General features: G+C 39.2%; 2 protein-coding genes across 4 annotated transcripts in view; one reads left to right on the forward strand and one right to left on the reverse strand.

Annotated features, from left to right (window-relative positions):
* The window catches only part of LOC121376936 (fucolectin-like), a 41769-nt gene extending 21666 nt beyond the window's left edge, over positions 1 to 20103 (forward strand). Inside the window, exons 5-6 of the mRNA XM_041504743.1 lie at positions 16847 to 17082; positions 19813 to 20103. Coding sequence (XP_041360677.1) covers positions 16847 to 16889 — 43 coding nt within the window. The 3' untranslated portion in view covers positions 16890 to 17082; positions 19813 to 20103. The remainder of the gene's footprint in view (positions 1 to 16846; positions 17083 to 19812) is intronic.
* On the reverse strand, positions 167 to 21632 carry LOC121376934 (tetraspanin-18-like). Of its 3 annotated transcripts, XM_041504740.1 has the most exons (9): positions 21017 to 21629; positions 19745 to 19855; positions 14790 to 14987; positions 11762 to 11836; positions 6925 to 7035; positions 5670 to 5864; positions 2829 to 2912; positions 491 to 540; positions 167 to 424 (listed from the first exon to the last, which is right to left on the reverse strand). In XM_041504740.1, the coding sequence occupies exons 1-9, from the start codon at positions 21056 to 21058 to the stop codon at positions 421 to 423; spliced, it is 870 nt and encodes a 289-aa protein (XP_041360674.1). In that variant the 5' UTR covers positions 21059 to 21629; the 3' UTR covers positions 167 to 420. The 3 variants fall into 3 exon arrangements, with proteins under 3 accessions (XP_041360674.1, XP_041360673.1, XP_041360675.1); XM_041504739.1 differs by having other exon boundaries at positions 167 to 540; positions 21017 to 21625; XM_041504741.1 differs by lacking the exon at positions 2829 to 2912 and having other exon boundaries at positions 167 to 540; positions 21017 to 21632.
* Positions 21633 to 21900: the final 268 nt, after the last annotated feature.

Consider the following 21900-nt stretch of genomic DNA (forward strand, 5'->3'; position numbering starts at 1 on the left):
TGCTGCTAATCGAAAAGAGTAGCCCAAGAATTGGCGACAGCGGGTTTCCTCTCTCTCAATATCTGTGTGGTCCTTAACCGTATGTCCGACGCCATATAACTGTAAATAAAATGTCTTGAGTGTGTCGTTAAATAAAACATTTCCTTCCTTCAAGATCTAACTTCAGTTGTTAAGAGAGGATTTATTATTTAGAAATATCATACAATGGTACGTTGATAACACAGAATATAGTCCCTTTAATCAAATACAGTTAAGAGAACCTGCTGATTGGCTCACTGCACTAACTTCTCATTTGCTGACAATCGTACAAATACAGGTAAGAGAACCTGCTGATTGGCTCACTGCACTAACTTCTCATTTGCTGACAATCGTACAAATACAGTTAAGAGAACCTGCTGATTGGCTCACTGCACTAACTTCTCATTTGCTGACAATCGTACAAATACAGTTAAGAGAACCTGCTGATTGGCTCACTGCACTAACTTCTCATTTGCTGACAATCGTACAAATAAGAAAGGATGCAAAGATGATTCCAACGATCTGAAAAACAAAACAAAAACAAAACAAGTATTTTATGCTAGGCCTCCTCAAATAATAACACTGGCATAGGAAGTCGGGGGCACTTTGTAGCACCAGCGATAATGTTTATATATTTATACATGCATTTATATATATATATATATGATAATATATGTGTGTGTGTGCCCCATCCTATGTCCGTGAATAATAATGTAATGCATAACGACAGAGCGCATCCAAAATAATGTCATCTGGTGGCAAAAAGTTAAAAGTTTGCTTTGTTTAACAACACCACTAGAGCACCTTAATAAATTATTCGTCAGCTACTGGATGTCAAACATTAGTCAATTCAGAAAGGAAGACACTGCTGTTTCAGCATTCATCTTATTATTATAATCTGTATAATTATTAGGTGTGTGATGTCCTAACAAAAAATGTCTTTGTCTCTCTGTTATATATATGTGGCATCTTTTTAACTGAGAAGAGGCAGGACGCAGCCCAGTGGTAAAGCGGTCGCTCAATGCGTGGTTGATATGGGATTGATCCCCGTCGATGGGCCCATTGGGTTATTTCTCGTTCCAGCCAGTGCTCCACAACTGGTATAACAAAGGCCATGGTATGTACTATCCTGTCTGTGGGATGGTGCATATAAAAGATCCCTTTCTGCTAATATAAAAAAAAAGAGTAGCCCATGAAGTGGCGACAGTGGGTTTCCTCTCTCAATATCTGTGTGGTCCTTAACCATATATATGTCCTACACCATATAACCGTAAATAAAATGTGTTGACTGCATCGTTAAATAAAACATTTCCTTCCTGTTACATGCATGTGACATCTTTTTAATCCAAACAATTCGGGTAGTCTTCAAAAGAAAGTCGCTACATTTTCCCACTTGCAGCAAGGTATTTTTATATGCACTTTCCAACAAACAGGACAGCACATATCGCTGCCTTTGATATGAAATACAGAGACAATTTTAAGACCAAGTCCATTTAATGTGTTTTGCATATCAACAAAGTGTTTTTAACATGCTTGTGCAATTGGTACCACTGAAACAGTGTTCGAAACTCGGCAAAAACTATGGTGACCCCAAAAATGATAATGTATGTTGGCAAATTATGGTAAGTGAACCAAGAGTACAATTTTAATGTGGAATACAAATATTAATAGTGGCTGATATGTTATAGCTCTAAAGAAGATAATATTATTTTGGTGACTAATGCCATTATTTTTTAATATTAAAGTCTCCCAAAGAGGACCTTGGTCATATTTGGCGACCTGGCCACAGGCCGTTTCGAGCCATGCTGAAATAAAGAGATCATTATAGAAAATTGTCAAAATTCAGGTTGCACAGTACAACAAAAAGCAATTTATTTAGGCGCAAATTGTGTTAAGATTATGGTCGCATTTGTGACTACATGTACATGTAAATAGTCTCTAAATTCGAGCCCCGAATATCAATGCACAAATATGGTAAATCTTAAATATAGGTCCCCATAATTTATTAAGGCAGTGAGGTGTGGTTTGACATCCATCTGTTGTATGTTTGTCATCCATTCATCCCTCCACCCATCCATCCATCAACATGCTTTTTTAAACAGAATATAGTAGTGATGGGAATCTATTGGAATTCCATCATCGATCATCGGTTATAATCGGTTGGCACCAACCAATCAACTTTCGATTACACAATAGGTTAGAATTCCATGACCATAAGAAGGCTTTGAATAATAAGGACCTATTGTTGTGTGCACCCTGCAATTGGCTAACCCAAACCACTGTGTATTTCCATCAATTTTATCATCTAAACTGGAGCAACAGTTACATTAACATTTTCCCACACAATCGATTATGGACTTTTGTTTTTCACATTGTAGGAGCCAATCCAATCCATTTTCGATTATAATCGATCAATGTACACCACTAGAATATAGAGCTTCTTGAAATTTTCCTTTGGAATTATCGTCGCACAAAATGTAAATTTCGCTCTCTGATAAATCATATTTCTTTGATCTAAATCACCCTCCTCCTTCAACACCTCTCACCATACCCCTGAAGAAAAACCTATACATGTATCCTGGCACATCTGTATGAATTTTAGTGTAGGAGGGGAGGTGTTGTATTGTAGACTGTGGGGAGATCGAGGAGTTGATGGGGAGGGGGGAAGTCGAGTAATGCTCCACTGGAAAATATATTAAAAAGAAAAAAAAAACATTTGCAAGAGCAGAGGGATTTTGACCCCCGAAACCTAACCCCCTCCCCCACCCACCCGCTCTCCACATGCTCCTGGTATCCGTAGCCCCATTTACCTGAACGATTAAAAAACTGCCAATAACTGTCATGATAACCTTCAGATGGTCAAGCAACCACTGTTTAATCTCGGCAAAGCATGGCTGAAAATACAGAAAAATACTTCCAATTTATTGTAATTCACAGTTCATCCATTTCGTAAGTACACAGTTATTGGAGGCGGAACGAGGCCAGTGGTAAAGCTCTCGCTTGATGCGTGGTCGGACTAGGATCGATTCCCGTTGGTGGGCCCACTGAGCTATTTTTCGTTCCAACCATTGATTAATAAATCAATGTGCTCTAGCGGTGTTTTTTTAAACAGACCAAACTTTTAACGTATACAGGTATTGAAATAGCATACTGCCTGGAAACCCATGAGAAGTTATCACGATTTAAAGTACGGACCTGGGGCCCAATTTACTAAACTCGCGCAAATTTGCGATCTCGTAGAGCAATGCTAAAATACTTGCAAAGAGGATGCTTTGTTGTCTAGCAGAGCCTAAGAGAGCTTTGTGAATTAGGCCCCTGGTGCCCCTAATTCACTAAACTCTCGCAACTTTACAATTTCGCACTGCAATGCAAAACGACTTGCAATGATGTGTAAGAAAGCATATATAGTCTGTTTGTGTCAAAAGGTAACCGATGAATTGGCATATAACTTTATAATGAATAAAGTTAAAATTCATATAAAAACCCATACCAAATTAAATAACATTTACAAAAAATATTTTCTTTACAAATTTACAAGGTTAAATATTTTTTATACAGGCATGAAGGCAACTGATGGAACAGTATTATAATTAAAACACGTGCAATTCTATCGTAAAGGGACAGACCCTAGTTCTTAAACACTACAACATATTTTTCACTAATAAAGCCATTTTTAATAATTTAAATTAGGAGTACTTACATTTTATTATTTAGAATATTCATTTTCGTAAACCTGAAGTGGTTCTGGTCACCCGGGTTTTTGTAATAACCCAAAATGCATTTGTCATAATTCTAAAAACGCATGTTCATCTGAGAAGTAATGGTTATCGAGACTCGTTCTAGTCTATTTTTAGACAGTACAGTAAAACCCCTCAAAACCGGACCCTCAGTAAACCGGAATTCCCTCAAAACCGGACGTTTTACACGGTCCTGTGATTTGCGTATCTTTTAACACTAAAATTTACCCCTCTAAACCGGAAAACCCTCTAAACTGCACCGGACGAATTTATCCAGTCTGACATTGTTCTTTTAAAGCAAATTTTACCTCAGAAAACTGGACGGTCACACCAACGTCAATCATTACTGCATTACTGATACTTTGAATACCCACTCAGCCCATAACGTGATTGCGTACGCGGAGCTAATTACATGTGTGCGTGCTCCAGTGTCACTGTTATGCAGGTGACAAATACCAATTAAGGGATTAATTAACAGCTCTGATGTTTAAATAACTGGAGGAAACACAATGTCATGTCCTCGCTTTATTTCGAGCTCGATATGATTCGTGTTCTCGCGGATTACCTTTCTTTTTATATATTGGTTTGATAATACCTGTTAACCAATCATCTGGCAATATACCACAGTTAAAAATAAGGTTAAACAGTTTTTCTCAACTCGGAACTAGTTTGTTTTCACCCTTTTTTTCTTCTTTTTTTTTCTTTTCAAAGTATATTTAACAAAATAAAAAGTAACCAAGATTAAAATTGTTTGGCTTGGATTGGTGGAAAATTTGTCAACATTGTTCGATTTTAGTAAAACTGGACATTTTTCCAAAACGCCGCCATGGCTGTCCTTGACGATAAACTTTTTCAGGGGTTCAAAGTGTACCTGTTTTTCTGGGTTTAAACATCACAAACTTCAGCTTTTCCGTTAAACCCGTTACTGTATACAAATGACTTTTTCCTTTTGCATGGCTGTCCGGTTTGTTTCACTGATTTTCAGCTAAACTTAGCTTTTTGTCCGTTACTTTTCACATGTTTTGCAGGTTTGTTAACCTATTGTCCTGCACCTTTAAGTATTGTCAGTTAATATTTCTTAACCAATTACCATACACTACATTTCTTCAGTAACAATCTGGTTGCCATGGACTGGTGTGGGATTTAACACTCTCATTTAAGCAAAAAGCACATTCCCTTTGACATTTTCAGGTATGTCAGGTGCTTGTTCAGAGGGGGTTTTTGGTGGGTCAAAATCCCAACCCCCCTCTCCAAGAACATTTTCTTTTCTTTTTTTAATGTATTTTCCTGGGGAACATGGCCCACTCCCACCCTAAAAACCTTTGCTCATCAGTCAAGGCAACCCTGTCATCACAATTTTGTGCACACATATGTAGATATAATTTTTCACATTCAAGAGGTTTTCAAACAAGAAAGTCTCTTTATTGTGACTGTATCTGAAACTCATTGCATAGTTTCTCCCCACCCCCTCCCCCCCCTCGAGTTCAAGGAAAACTAAATTCTGTGACAGCCTATACACCTAATGAAAACGATTATAGCACCAGGGTAAAATTATGTACACTAAAATCTTGGAAATTAATTATTGGATATATTTTTTTATAATTTTCACAAAGATTATATCAAGAGAACATCTTTTTAAAATTTGTCAATATAAATGAAACGTAGTGTCCAATTTCAAAAGATTTCCAACCCATAACCACCTAATAGGGGCACTTAATTTAATAATAATAAAATTATGATCCATTTTGTTTTTATTATGTACCATCAAATTATTTTCTGGCAGAAAGCTCAAACACTGCCATATACATTTGAAACTCACTGTACTGATATATGATCCATTTTGTTTTTATTATGTACCCTCAAATTATTTTCTGGCAGAAAGCTCAAGCACTGCCGTATACATTTACAACTCACTGTACTGATATATGAATTGGAAGCTGTTGGTTTTGATGTACAAGCAGGGTCTTTGGTGTGCGCCACGTAGTCCGAGGAGAACTCGTCCCGGTTTGTGATGACGCAGCAAGTCTCGGGAACCACCTTGGTGTTCTTGTCTTTCCAGTTGCTAGCCGTCTTAAATTCCGTGTAGTTGTTGATGCCGCAGCAATAGAACTGAAAAACCAAAACTCGGGGTCATTCAAATATTACGTAATGCTCGAGGGGGTTGGTAGCTGTATATGTCCAAATGTTTTGCTGTGTTACATGGGGTGGGTGGGTGTACTGAACAGCGTTGCGTAACGCACATTTCATTAATTACAAAAATCTTTTGTGGGATTTTTTTTTAATGTTTCTTTTTTCATTAACGCTCTGTCACAGCGACAATGTTTATGTCAGTAATTATAGCTAGACGTACATACACACACTATCGACTATAAATAAGAGCTGAAATACATACAAGCGCTTTTCAAAGTCGAAAAACTATGTCAAAATTATATTATACCCACCACATGACTTGTTTGAAAATGGGAGGGGGTGTCTCCAAACATTACCTAATATCTGTAGGGGGTTATGGTCTGTCATTACACCGTGGTATAAGGGGAGCTGCAGCAAATGTATATCGAAGGAAGGAAATGTTTTAGTTAATCACACACTCAACACAATTTATTTATGGTTATATAGCGTCAGACATCTGGTTAAGGACCACACAGATATTGAGAGAGGAAACCCGCCGTTGCCATCTCATGGGCTACTCTTTTCGATTAGCAGCAAGGGATCTTTTATATGCACCATCCCACAGACAGGATAGTACATAACATGACCTTTATTACACCAGTTGTGAAGTACTGGTTGAACGATAAATAGCCCAATGGGACCACCGACCACGCATCAAGCGAATGCTTTACCACTGGGCCCCTGAAAATGGGTGGGGTGAGTCTCCAAACGTTACGTAATATTTGGAGGGGGGTATATACATGTATGGTCTGGCATTACATCGTGGTATAAGGGGAGCTACAGTAAATGTATATCGATCACTCACCCCCCCACCGCTCCAGACTAATTCAAGGAGAATACGTTTTAGCTCCTTGTCACATGTGAATGTTTATTCTATAACTATGGTACCTTATAAATGGCTCCCCATAAGCTACATGTAAGCAATTAATCACTCCCATCAATTTATAAACCTGTGTGTTTTCGCTATAAAAGTGAGAATTCCTGGCAATGCCATACGTACAGTAACCTGCACCCAGTCGAGAGCCGCACTGAAGACATTGTCAATGTCTGTCTTTCTGTCATACTCTTTCTTCAAGGTTTTCACCAGATTAATATTTAATGCGGTTGCAATCTGGAAAACAACCAAATAAATGCTTTGAACACAGCAGCTATTGCATCCCCAATGCTCAAGCCAAGTGTACTGTAAATTGTTTTGTTGGTCACTTAAGTGTAATTGTGTTGACTACATATGCCCAATGGCAAATCATATAAACCTGCAGGCATTGCTGATTTTAATTTATTTTCTCTTTCATTTCTCTATCTTTTATGAGGAAAAATCCATTCATCGGCAATTAGTGAAAAACTTTATAAAACCCTGGAGACCAGGAGTAGCAGTCAACAGCGCATGCGCCTGGATGTTGTAGTTCCTTCACTGGCCGCCAGATGGACCTGGTGATGGTTTAACCCGTTACGGTGCTTACGAAAGTTGAATTGCTGCTATCTCGACGCATTTTAAAGTTTTTAACAAACTAAAAAATACAATAATTTCAGGGGCGGGCACATTTTTCAGGTACGGGTGGGGACGATCACCAACTCTTTTTTTTATTTGGCCTTATGGCAAACCACCAAACAGGACTAACAATTGCTGCGCTTGCGCAGTTGGTTATTATAACTTTCGGATTAATTATTTAGGCGGAACGAACTATAGAAAGAAAGAAAGAAATGTTTTATTTAACGACGCAGACATAGATGAATCAGGGAATCGCAACACTAGCCATGCAATCCTTTTGTCACCACACTTGTCATGTTGTTTGTTAACGACTATCGGTAATGATCTTTCAAGTACAGCTAGTGTTACCGCAACTGTTAAATGAACCGTGATACCAATCAAACAATTAGTGCACAAACGGGCCTCAGCATAAAGCGTTACTTTGAAAACGACTACATTTCTGGAACGTGGACAGTGCTGCGTTTTTTATTGTTGAAATATTCAAATTGTTTAGTAATAAATTCATGTAAATACAGATTAAGAATTTGCCATTTATGTATTTAATTTCAGTGCATTTACGTGTATTACACAATTTGTATCTAATTCAACTTTCTAACTGATGTTATGGAAGTGTCCGATGTTGACCGAATGGTTCGGTCGAACTACCCGATGGGTCGAACACTTTCTCGAGCACCGACGGGGTTCGAGCCAACGGGATTTAACTGTATATGTAAAAACTAGACTACTATGCATTCATGTCCATTAGATACCATTTATATTACACACTGACCACCTAAAATGTATCCAACTCACTTTCGCTTGTTAGATATGTTTTAAAACAGCTTGTTATATAAACTGGTATCTAAGACCCACCCATGTTGTATTCTCTATATATAATTGTGATGATAAAAAGAGTAACAAATAGACACATATTTGGGCGTGAGTCTATAATTAAGAGCCCTACAGTCCCATTCGAACCCTTTTCTGAACAACTGATTTTGCCTTTGTACAAGAAGACTTTTAAGTCACCATGCACCATCAAAATACCTTACATTGAAGTTGCAGATCCACGTTTCTGAAAGTGGACACTAAATTAGCTTAATCTACAAACCTGTAACACTCGAGACAGTGGACTGCGAAAAGTGCAGTCCATTTTTCAGAACTAAAATCACCAAAAGAAACTGCAGGTAAATTTGCAAGATAATCTCATCAGCTATTAAATTAGCTCATCATTCTGTCATATTTTAATTCCATAATGCTTCAAAATAAATCTCAGAATTCCTAATTTGTTTACACACTACCGCAAACCCTCCCCATACCTCCCCCCCCCCATGCTATCTTATTTTCAGCAGACCTTTCTTTTTTTACTTCCTATTTTGAGTTCTGCACTTGGATAAAGTTACCGTACAGTCAAACAAGAGCCTGTAAAACTGAAACAGGGAAATACCGTTCAGAGAGTAGACTAGAGATCTCATAACCATTACTTCTCAGAGATATATGTGTGTTTTTAAAAAATATGTACACATGTATGTTATATTTATTAACCAAGTTGAACTGGATTAAACCACAAACCACAAATACGAGATTTAACTCAGAAACTGTGTTCCTGAAGAGCATCATTTCAATACATCATGTGATCAGAACATAACAGGCCAGAACTCAGAACAGACTGCCAGTAGTAACACAGTATAGGACTGCAATACACTACAATGTAAAACTGCATTTCTTGGTATTAGAAAGACCAGGAAAACCAGAAACACTTTGGATGTATACGAAAATGGATTTTATCCATAAACAACAAAATCTAAGTTCTGCTATAACGTCTGATTTTAATTATCAACAAGAGTACCGGTGAGGTACGTGATACGCCCATCAGGAGTTTGATGGAAAACCATGTCTATATTAATGAATATGTTACGGGTATGATTCAATTCTAATTATGTGAAATGTTTGCAACAGGATGGATGAACAGTTTGTTTTGGACCAACCACCATCCCATGTTGTTCCTACATGTGGTTTGATGGTCTCGTATGCATCTGTATGCAAGATATGAGCTGGACAACGATTTACTGTTATGTGCAGCAGACTGAAAAGTAGGCCACAGTGACCTAGTAATAGTACGTGACACACAGCCATCCCAAGTTGTTCCTACATGTGGTTTGATGGTCCTGTATGCAAGATATGAGCTGGACATGGATTTACTTATGTGCAGTAGACCGTGAAAAGTAGGTCACAGTGACCTAGTAATAGAACAGGACACCCAGCCATTCCAAGTTGTTCCTACATATGAGGTTTGATGGTCCTATATGCATCTGTATGCAAGATATGGTCCAGACAAGGATTTACTGTTATGTGCAGTAGACTGTGAAAAGTAGGTCACAGTGACCTACTAATAGTATGCGACACACCACCATCCCAAGTTGTTCCTACATGTGAGGTTTGATGGTCCTGTATGCAAGATATGGTCCGGACAAGGATTTACTGTTATGTGCAGTAGACCATGAAAATTGGGTCACAGTGACCTAGTAATAGTGCATGACAGACCACCAACCCAAGTTGTTCCTACATGTGAGGTTTGATGGTCCTGTATGCATCTGTATGCAAGATATGGTCCGGACCAAAAAAAGTTAAAAGACAGACATACGGACAGACAGACAGACAACGCCATATACCATAATACGACCCATAGATATAAAAAAGGCTCTAATAGTGAACAATATGCTGTAGTGTTATAAAACTAGGGTCTGTCACTATAAGGTAACAAGCCACCCTGTTAAAAAGACCACATCCACACTTTACAAAAAAACCTTTTGTCATATAGCACATTGATTAATTAATCATTGGCTACTGGATGTCATACATTTGGTAATCTGACACACAGTCATCAGAGGAAACCTGCTACATTTTTCCTAATGCAGCAAAAGATCTTTTATATGCACTTTCCCACAGACAGGAAAGCATAAACCACGGCCTTTAACCAGTTGTGGTGCACTGTTGGAATGGGAAAAACCCAGTCAGTTGAATGGATCCACCGAGGTGGTCTTATCCTGCAACACAGGCACCACAAGCCAGCACTCAACCGACTGAGGTAAATCCCGCCCCATACACCTGTTAAAGCCGCACACCCTAGTTCCATCCAGCGAAAATAAATTATAATTTGGTTAATCTACAAACCTGTAACACACTTAGATCACGTTTTTATCAAATGGAGTGAAAAAGCAGGTTTTATATCGATAAATACCATGGGAATCCCCATGTCCCAATTGCTTGAAATAATTTTGAAAGTTAGTATTCTGATGTCACCGGTAGATGTCGCTAGAAGCACAACAATGCCTACGTCACGACAAATTTCACAGACTTGGGGTGCGTTCCTTTCACCTCTCCTGGACATGTTCCAACTGTTCTGTCCTGGTTGTATCCCCTCTCCAGATATCATAAGACTTAGCAAAATTATTGGTTTTAAGGGTTTGTAATGTTTTGTATTGAGACACTTACTTGTCTGAACTTTATTGTTACTGAAAATGTTCATGAACTGTGAAGAAATATCTCACAAATGAACAACAAGCAAACGACAACAAATCGGATGTTGATCGCGCGAACCATGCACGAGAAAACAAACCGAACGTTTATACAGGAAGATTTCCTCCAAAAATAGATTGGACCTTGCATTTCATGGTTTTACAAACATCAGGATTACCAGGATTACCAAAAAGCACTTCAGGTGAATGGAAATGTGTATTCTAAATAATAAAATGTAAGTAAAGTGCAATTTTATTTGTGAAAAAATGGGTTTAATAGCGAAAAACAACGCCGTAATGGTTAACAACTAGCCGTAATTGCAAATATGAAATGTTTAATAAACAATGGGCTCCATGGGCTAATTTATTTAATGATAACGATTAAATGAAATATATGATAAATATATGATGTTAGCTTAAGTTTGTTCTTGTCTGTGGCTTGTTTGGAGATAGCGGAAAACAAGAAAAATAAACATACACCTCACGTATAACCTTATCTCGTCTTCTACCTCTCTCTTCTCTTTATAATATCCCAGATTAAACCAATTACATGTATGTATATTTACTACTCTTGTACCCACTTACATTGATGCCTTTTTGCATATATGTATGTGTATTTATGTGTGAATCTATGTATGTACATATGTGTATGTATCGGAGGACATCCGGGTACGTGTGTACGTATTTGTTTGTGTATGGATATATGTGTTGTATATTTATAATACAGGTATGTACAGCAGTGATTTGGGGCTCCCATCCCTGACACTGCTATGTTTGTGATCTGGGACAAGAAAAAAAAAAGAAAAAAAAAAAGAAAAAAAAAAAGAAGAAGTTAAAATACAGGTACCTACCTCCTCCTTCATTCTCATCAGAAGTATCACCGCCAATATCTGCCCCATCAGAATGAACAGCACAATGTTAATATACTGTAAACAAACATCAGTTGTAGTCATAGTAGTAGTAGTAGTAGTAGTAGTAGTAGTAGTGGAAGTAGTAGTAGTAGGAGTAGGAGTAGGAGTAGGAGTAGGAGTTGGAGTAGTGGTAGTGGTAGTAGTAGTCATCATGATGATGGTTGTGGTGGTGATGGTTGTAGTGGTGATGGTTGTGGTGATGATGGTGATGGTTGTAGTGGTGATGGTTGTAGTGGTGATGGTGATGGTTGTTATGGTGATGATGGTGATGGTTGTAGTGGTTATGGTTGTAGTGGTGATGGTTGTGGTGGTGATGATTGTAGTGGTGATGGTTGTGATGGTGATGGTTGTAGTGGTGATGGTTGTAATGGTGATGGTTGTAGTGGTGATGGCTGTGGTGGTGATGGCTGTGGTGGTGATGGCTGTGGTGGTGATGGCTGTACTGGTGATGGTTGTGGTGGTGATGGTTGTGGTGGTGATTGTAGTGGTGATGGTTGTGATGGTGATGGTTGTAGTGGTGATGGTTGTGATGGTGATGGTTGTAGTGGTGATGATTGTAGTGGTGATGGTTGTGATGGTGATGGTTGTAGTGGTGATGATTGTGATGGTGATGGTTGTAGTGGTGATGGTTGTAGTGGTGATGGTTGTGATGGTGATGGTTGTAGTGGTGATGGCTGTAGTGGTGATGGCTGTAGTGGTGATGGTCGTGGTGGTGATAGTTGTGGTGGTGATGATTGTAGTGGTGATGGTTGTGGTGGTGATGATTGTAGTGGTGATGGTTGTAGTGGTGATGGTTGTGGTGGTGATGATTGTAGTGGTGATGGCTGTGGTGGTGATGATTGTAGTGGTGATGGTTGTAGTGGTGATGGTTGTGGTGGTGATGATTGTAGTGGTGATGGCTGTGGTGGTGATGATTGTAGTGGTGATGGTTGTAGTGGTGATGGTTGTGGTGGTGATGATTGTAGTGGTGATGGCTGTGGTGGTAGCAGACGTCATCACGACAATAAATGGGTTAATCTGTGCCCTGACTCAGATTGTTGGGTAGCCCTTTAACACATTACCTTAATTAGCATTAAGGTATTTAATCCTATTGTAGTAGTATTTTGTAAAAATCCACATGCTAAAGGGAGCGACAAATTACTGATGCTGTTGCTGATACTTTGCTGTATTTACATGCATGTACATGTGTCAGCTGGGTAGTTATTTAAATTAATCCGTGTAACCTACTTAATATTTGCATAATTAGCTCATGAATATGAAAACTGTAATGTGCTGTCATTCGAGGATCCTGTGTGAAAACTATAATTAAAGTACCTAGCTGATAGAAAATATCCATGACATTTTCCATTAAAATAACAGCCAATTCTTTGTCAGTGTGAAGTAGAGCACATTGAGTAATCAATCATCGGCTAATGGACGTCAGACATTTGGTAATTATGACTAGCAGTCGTCAGGGGAAACCTGCTACATTTTTCCTAATGCAGCAAGGGGTCTTTTATATGCACTTTACCACAGACAGGAAAGCACATACCACGACCTTTGACCAGTTGTGGTGCACTGGTTGGGACGAGAACAAATGTCAGTGTGGAGGTGCAATTCAAATTCTAACTCTGAATATAACGATGTCTGATCACATATAACCAAGCTGCGAATTTAGCAAGATTTTTAGCTTTTGTAAATTCCAAATTTTGGATCAGAATTTGTAAGATTATTAGACTGAATACCAAACTTTCTACAGATATTAAATCATAATTATGATTCTGGAGCAAGCCTAAAAAATTCACTAACACACCCCACCTCCCCCCCCAACTTCAATTTAATGCATTTTTCTAATTCCAACTAGTGCACCAAGACCGGTCAAGAGCCATGGTATGTGCTTTCCCGTCTGTGGGAAAGTGCACATAAAAGATTTCTCGTTGCATTAGGAAAGCCTCGCAAAATTTTCCATTCTTACCTTCACAGGATAAAAAGTTTGTTTTGTTTAATGACACCACTAGAGCACATTGATTTACTAATCATCGGCTATTAGATGTCAAACATTTGGTAATTTTAACATATAGTCTTAGAAAGGAAACCCGCTACGTTTTTCCATTAGTAGAAAGGGATCTTTTATATGCACCATCCCAGACATGATGTCACATATACCATGGCCTTTGATATAACAGTCGTGGTGCACTGGCTGGAACGAGACATAGCCCAATGGGGCTACTAACGGGATCGATCCCAGACCGCCCGCCCATCAAACAGATGCTTTACCAGTGGGCTCGTCCTGTCCCTTTAGAGAATAAAGCTGATATATCCTACATCAATAACTACTTGTTGTCTGTTTATCCTGCAACCATCATTTCTACTGACACACTCAACACATTTTGTTTACGGTTATATGGCGTCAGACATATGTTAAGGACCACACAGATATTGAGAAAGGAAACCCACCGTCGCCACATCTCTTTTCGATTAGCAGCAAGGGATCTTTTATATGCACCATCCCACAGACAGAGTAGTACATACCACGGCCTTTGATATACCAGTAGTGGTGCACTGGTTGGAACGAGAAATAGCCCAATGGGCCCACTGACGGGGATCGATCCCAGACCGACTGTGCATCAAGTGAGTGCTTTGCCAATGGGCTACGTCCTGCCCCCGACAGAATAAGATGACGGATAAAGCAAAGTCACACGCTTAGCTACATTACAAAATCACTCATTTGACCTCTAAGTCATTGTACAATGTGGCTGAAATAACAGAAAAAATAGCTTTTCCCCTTAATTTTTATTGTCTGCAGGATAAAGATAATAATTAGGTAATGACATTGGAAATCTGCTTTATCCTGTTCAGGCCGAAAGTGAAATTCTGCTCAGCAGTCTCGCAAAACTTCCAATTCTCACCTTCACAGGATAATTAAGCAGATATCCGGCGTCATTAACTAGTTATTGTCTATATATGTGCCCTGGAACTCCTGACTTACGAAACACAGCATCGTAGTCTTCTCCATGACGGCGCCACAACAGCCGAGAAAGCCTACGATGAACAGAATGCCCCCACCTGCCGTCACCACCAATATGATGGATGCCGAAGCATCCAGTCCTGCCTCTGACAAGATGGCCATGTACTCTTTATCCAATAGAGGCCACAGTCCTAGACCAACCAGCACTGCACCAACCAGCTGTAAATAAGAAAAAAAACCTGTTTACGGGTTGAAAGTAGGGTCTATGACATCAAGACCTACAGCTAGCACAATTTTCTATTTGATAGCAAAAGCTAAGGAAATGAAAGCCAAAGGGTGCTGGCATCGCCTACAACATACATGTATCTATTTAGCAGTTTTTATCAACATCATGTCATCGTGTAAAATTTAATATGACACCAGAGGTTTGTAAAATTGTCAGGTGCTTAAGGCATGCATGTATTAATATGTTGTAATAATTTTATGCGTTTTCATAGAGAATAACTAGTTAATGACGCTTGATATCGGCTTTATCCTGTGAAGGTAAGAATGGGAAATTTCCCATTCGTCCTGAACAGGATAAGAAAGAAAGAAAGAAATGTTTTATTTAACGACGCACTCAACACATTTTATTTACGGTTATATGGCATCAGACATATGGTTAAGGAATACACAGATTTTGAGAGGAAACCCGCTGTCACCACTACATGGGCTACTCTTTCCGATTTGCAGCAAGGGATCTTTTATTTGCGCTTCCCACAGGCAGGATAGCACAAAACATGGCCTTTCTTTAACCAGTTATGGATCACTGGTCGGTGCAAGTGGTTTACACCTACCCATTGAGCCTTGCGGAGCACTCACTCAGGGTTTGGAGACGGTATCTGGATTAAAAATCTTATGCCTCGACTGGGATCCGAACCCAGTACCTACCAGCCTGTAGACCGATGGCCTAACCACGATGCCACCGAGGCCGGTACTGAACAGGATAAAGCCGATATCAACCGTCATTAACTGGTTATTATCTTTATCCTGCAACCCATCAAATTTTGGAGTGGACAAGTATTTTATCACTGTTTTAACAAACTTGTACAAGCAATTTCCATAAACGTTTCCGTGACGTTTCAGTTGCTGCGCAGTAATACACGAGATTACGCACTGAAAGACCTGTTCACTTACATGCAGCTATAAATAAATGAATATATTATTAAAAACCACGTTACATTTGTTATGGTATGGCATATGGGGTCAGAGGTCAACATTCCTCAGAAAAGTAGTTCCCTTTGTACGTGACATCAAGTCATAACATGCTAGTATACTGTTATGACTTTGCTTTAACAGGTCATCATAACAGGCCAGTAGGAACACTGGTTGCAGGATAAAATATAAATAACTTGGTTTTATTGGTTATTTCTAGCACATGTAATATTGTACTATGTACAAGTAGGTTGCTGTCAATATGTATACGGTAAATACGCTATGAGCTAAATTTAATATAATAAAATTACATCATAGTGAATATACAAAAAGTTAAAGTTGTATATTGCAGGGAAGTGAGAGGGGTTGAAATAAAAAAAGCTTACTGCAGCCGGGGTCCAAGGGCCGTTCAAGGGCCCCTGAAAGAAAATTGTTGTTTGCAACCCCTGGAACTGCCAAAAATTGCATTCAATGCTAACAAATTTAAACTGGTTATAACTTAAAAGGCACACATCAAAAGCTTCAAACCGTGAAAATATGCAAATGAACCTTGTGTGGTCAACAGTATTGAACATAATGTTTTTGGTTTTTTAGACAAAATGGATAAGTGCGTTTCCACGTAGCTCTCACAAAGTTGTATATTGTGCACTGGCTGGCACGAGAAATAGGCTAGCCCAAGGGGTCCTCCAATGGGGATCGATCCTCGACAGACTCATACTCACCTGGTGAGTTCGTTACCACTGGGCTACGACCCGCCCCCGGTGTATACAGGGGATGATCAAAAGGTTATCAGCCTAATCTAGGATAGACTTGCCTTATGAGCATGCCTACCTGAAACGCCTAGCCTGGAAGATTCATACACATCTTCCAATATGGTTCTGCAGGGCTAAGAAGCATCTGACGAAAATGGATTCTTCCTGCTGGTGAAAAACATCCTCAGCAGCTGCTAATGCTAATACCGAGAACTTTGTGCAGCCATGGCGATCAACCACGTGTGTAAGCAGGTGCCCTAGCTGACCTGATGGAAGAGCACAACTTTTGTGAAACTTCATGATGGACAGGACATTTGTCAAGATGTTCGGAAGTCTTTCTTGCAAGATGCCTACATGCATTTCACTGGGTATGTACCGGGTGATTATAGCTGTCAATTTTGCATAATCATGTCATTCACAAAGTCCCTGCCTAGCTAGTTAGGCCGAAAACATTTTGGACACCCCTTGTAAGCACTGTATATAAAATAAAATAAAAATTAATAAAGAAAAATTATGTATCCAAATTAAAGGGCAAATGCTTTTATTTTTAAGGTGACAGTGTTTCTACCAGAAAAAAAGGAAGGAAGGAAATGTTTTATTTAACGACACACTCAACACATTTTATTTATGGTTATATGGCGTCAGAAAGAAATTTTTGTTTACATGGTGTTAATAGGGGGTATGGTTGGCCTCCTCCAGAAATAAAATGGGTTAAGTTTAGGGTTAAGAAAATCATTACAGTACTCCGGTAATGATAAGAGTAATTAATTTTGTCAAAAAGTTAACTTCAAAAATAAAATCTGCTAAAACTTTTGGGTATGGTGCCATGCCCGTTTTACCCTCTGGCAGAAACCCTGGGTGATTTTAAGAGCTTTTAATTTGCTATTGAATTTGCTATAGTGCTGAACATATGTGATAAACTTGTGAATTCACTATAGTGCTCAACGTATGTGATAAACTTGTGAATTTAAAGAGACTGTCCAGAGTCTGCTGCCCTTGTAAGATGTTTCCGACTAATAAAATCATCTAACGACTAAAATAATATACTAAATATATAGTTTCTTGTTTAGAATACCATTATCCTAGTATATTCAATGTGTTTCTGGTCATCTTAATATATGTAACTAGCCCAAACTGGCTTTAAGTGTCCAAGTTATTTCTTATGTATGAATATATATATATATACACCTCGTCATAAATATCGCACCACCCAATTTTGTTCACTAAGTAAAACTGGATCTTCAGCCTCATAAAAATGGTGCTTAGAAAAGCACATTAAACTGTTTATATGGCCTCATGTGAGCAGTTCAGTCAGAAAATGTACAACACAAGACCGAATTTGAGCACTAAATGAGGGTTTAATTGTAGCAAAGTAAAGTTCACTAAAATCACCGTAAAATACGGTGAAATAAGTATGGCTGCCGGGGTCGTTACAACAGACACACAACACAGTTCACATTTCATTAATGTCAAACACACTAGTAAGGTCCACAATGACTGGCTAACTCAGTATCTGGTGTAACCGCCTCGCACTTGGATAACATGTTCTACACGCCTTCTCATGCTTGTCACCAGACGTCTGATGCTCTGTTGAGGGATCTGCTGCCACTCATCATGCAATGCATGGGTCAATTCCTGAAGGTTCTGAACTGGAGGATCCCTTGCTCTCACCCTACGTCCCAAAATGTCCCACAAATGCTCAATAGGATTTAGGTCTGGACTTCTGGCAGGCCATGGTAGTGTCTCAATGGCGTTGTGTTGGAGATGCTGAACAACAGCTCGAGCACGATGTGGTCTGGCATTATCGTCCATGAAGACTGGACGTGTGGCGAGAGCATGGTTATCGAAATGAGGCACAACAGCACCGTCCAGGATCAAGTTCTGGTACATCTGTCCATTCAGTGTTCCGGGAACTGTGATGAGGTCAAGTTTACAATCATAGGAACAACACCCCCACACCATGACGGATCCACCCCCAAATGGAACCTCAGCTTGAATGTTCCTCTGATCATATGCTGTGCCTCTCTGCCTCCAAACTCGTGCCCTCCCGTCTGTATGATGCAGCAAAAATCTGCTTTCATCGGACCAGTGGATCCTTCGCCATGTCCTCAGGTTCCAGCGATTACGTGCTTGGCACCAGGCTAAACGGGCATGGCGGTGCTGATTTGTGAGGAGTGGACGTCTGATTGGTCGTCTTGCTCTCAATCCTGCAGAATTTAGGCGTCGTCTGATGGTGCTGATGGACACTCTGTTGTATGGATGCCATCCATGTCGCAGCTGTGTACAAGCAGACTTTGGGCTTCATCTGGCTTGGCGTACGAGAGCACGGTCTTCCCTGTCATTGGTTTTTCTGGGACGTCCAGACCTCGGTGCATCCTTCACTTCACCGGAAGCAGTATGTTTACGTATTAGCCTGCTAATGACAGTGTGATTAATGTTCAATTGTGTTCCAATAGCACGACATGACATACCAGTCTGGTGCATACCAATAATTCGCCATCTTTGGTTCAGAGGCACTGGACGCTTGGGCATTTCACTGGTTGGTCAAAATAAAGCTTAATTTATGCCTAAAATCAAATTTTAGCTGTGTCTGCCAACATAACATACACCAAAAGAGGCTATGTGCATACTGCATTGTTAGCAAACCGACCCCCGGATCAATCATGCTCGACTGAGCATGCACGTGCAGCTCGGAACAGGGTGTGTTTGCGATATTATGTTCACAGATGTTGTAGTATATTAAATATATACTTGTAGTTTAAAAAACCGAAACTTATATTTTCTAATTTTACTTTAAAATGTGTGGTGCGAAATTTATGACGAGGTGTATATATTAGGAAAGTATGACCTACATGTATATAGTACCAACTATAAGATTATCAAAAGCACATAATTTAATGTACAGCCAAATTGCCAATACGCAGAAAACTTTATTTAATATGCAATTATGTAGTCATTAAAACGTCCATTAGTCAGCAACATAACAAACTTGGGACAGTCCCTAAAAATTATTAGTGTACATGTACGAACGACAAGCAAAAGACTGCAGATGGAGAATATATATTTGAAGATTTTCTTTAAAGTTTGTCTCTTTTCAGATTTAGTCTTCTCTGGTTTCTCCTTCCTCTGCTGATCTGTCTCCTGAAAGAAGGAAGGAAATGTTTTATTTAACGACAAACTCGACACATTTCAATTATGGTTATATGACATCCGACTATACACAGATGAGAGAAAACCTGCTGCCGGTACTCTTTCTGTACAGCAGTATAAGACATCAGTTATATATGCAGCATCCCACAGACATATCATGGCCTTTGTTACATTAGTTGTAGAGCACTGTCTGGAAGTAGCCCAATGCGCCCATTGATGGGGATTGATTCTACGTACTATCCAAACCAAACTGTTAACAACTACAAAAAATTACTCTCCTACCTTTAATTACCATTACATCTCCCCCAAATTTTGTCCACACACAAGTTGTGAAAAAAACATTACAGTGACACAGATTCCACATATGAGACTGTAACGATGTCACCAGTATCGACTTTGCTGAGATAGCATAGGGCAAAATACATGCAGTTTTCTGCCGTCTGCCATTTTGCTTTTTTATGGATACTCTTCAAGAGGGTGAAAGCCTACAAAGTATGTGACATAATTAATATAAAATCAATTATCTTTAGTGGTATATTTAAACAAACAAAAAATTATTTTAAAAATTAATATGACGTTGCTAGATTAAGTCATATCCTTTCACCCCTCTTGGAGAATGTTCCATAAAAAGTCAAAATGGCAGCCGGCACAAAATTACATGTTTTTTTGCCCTATGCGATCTCAGCGAAGTCGATATTGGTGACATGGTTACAGTCTAGTATGTGGAATCGGTGTCATTGTAATGGTTTTTCCTAGATTTCCGTCAGGACAAAATGTGAGTAAAATCTAACGAATTATAAAGGTAGGAGAGCAATTTTTTGTAGTTGTTAACATTTTGGTTCGGACAGTAGGCCAACCGAGCACCCACCCCTTGCCCTGAAAGATGGATGGAAATTTTTATTTAACGACGCACTCAACACATTTTATTTACGATTATATGGTGTCAGTCTTATGGTTAAGGACCACACAGATATTGAGAGAGGAACCCGCTGTCACCACTTCATGGGCTACTTTTTTACTCCAGGATATAGGTTCTCTTGAATCGAAAATCGCAATATCCGGTATACCATATGATACAAGTTACAACTACTAGTTTTCGTTTTGACTGGACACGAACTAAAATTGCAAATTGTGGCTGTAACAAAAGTCTACCTCTATAAGAGCGTTACGATCTTTATGTTTCCCCCAAGCCATGGTAGTCAAATTACATAGTTTGTATTTATTATTATTTTTATTGTTCGTAAACAATCACAAAAAAAACTTTTAACATCTGCTTCCTTTCTTCTTTATGTACTGTTCCACCGTCATAACAAGTGCCCTAACACTCCGTCTTTTACAGATTTACACGAGTTCAAGATATGTAGAGGCTAAATGCAGAAAGTGAAAGTTTCATATATTCTAAATCAGTGTGATTGGCATGGAGACTTATATATGCATATTTGTAAAATGATTATGTTTTCCTTCTTCCCTTTTCTCTTTTTTCTTTACATATAACTAGTCAACTACATCGGATATCTGCTTTATCCCGTGAAGGTAAGTGGGAAATTCAGCGAGGCTCGATATCTGCTTTATCCTGTGAAGGTAAGAATGGGAAATTCAACGAGGCCTGAACACGATAAAGCAGATATCCGACTCATTAACTATATTATCTTTATCCTGCAAACCATAAAAAAATAAGGGGAAAAGCTATTATTTCTGTTACTTCAGCCACATTGTACGATGACCTAGGCTAGAGGTCAAATGAGGATTTTGTAATGTGGCTATGCGTCTGCCGAGGTCCGTCCATGGATGAGTAGAAAAAACAAAAATAGTCCGACGATGTGACAAATTTACTTCCCAGCATTCTAGATTAAAAAAAAAAATTGGGGGGGGGGGGGGGGCATGACCCCGGACCCCCTAGCAACTCCGGCTCTTTGGGCCGTCGATTACCCCCCCCCCCCCCCCCCCCCGATATAAATTTCTGCGTACGGGCCTGTATTCTGTTAATAGAAACGGTGGTTGCAGGATAAAATACGCCAGTCTGGTTAAAATTAGCT

The sequence above is a fragment of the Gigantopelta aegis genome, chromosome 7 (assembly GCF_016097555.1).
Source record: "Gigantopelta aegis isolate Gae_Host chromosome 7, Gae_host_genome, whole genome shotgun sequence".
Lineage (NCBI taxonomy): Eukaryota > Metazoa > Mollusca > Gastropoda > Neomphalida > Peltospiridae > Gigantopelta > Gigantopelta aegis.

What these genes read in the sequence shown, in the direction of transcription:
- LOC121376934 (XM_041504740.1), bottom strand. Translation starts at nt 21,058, where the DNA reads ATGGCTTGGGGGAAACATAAAGATCGTAACGCTCTTATAGAG. An exon ending in TCTGCAGTCTTTTGCTTGTC is followed by an intron (nt 14,988 to 19,744) that starts GTTCGTACATGT and finishes TCTTATTTACAG; the next exon opens with CTGGTTGGTGCAGTGCTGGT. An exon ending in GCAGTTTTTTAATCGTTCAG is followed by an intron (nt 541 to 2,828) that starts GTAAATGGGGCT and finishes TTTGTTTTTCAG; the next exon opens with ATCGTTGGAATCATCTTTGC.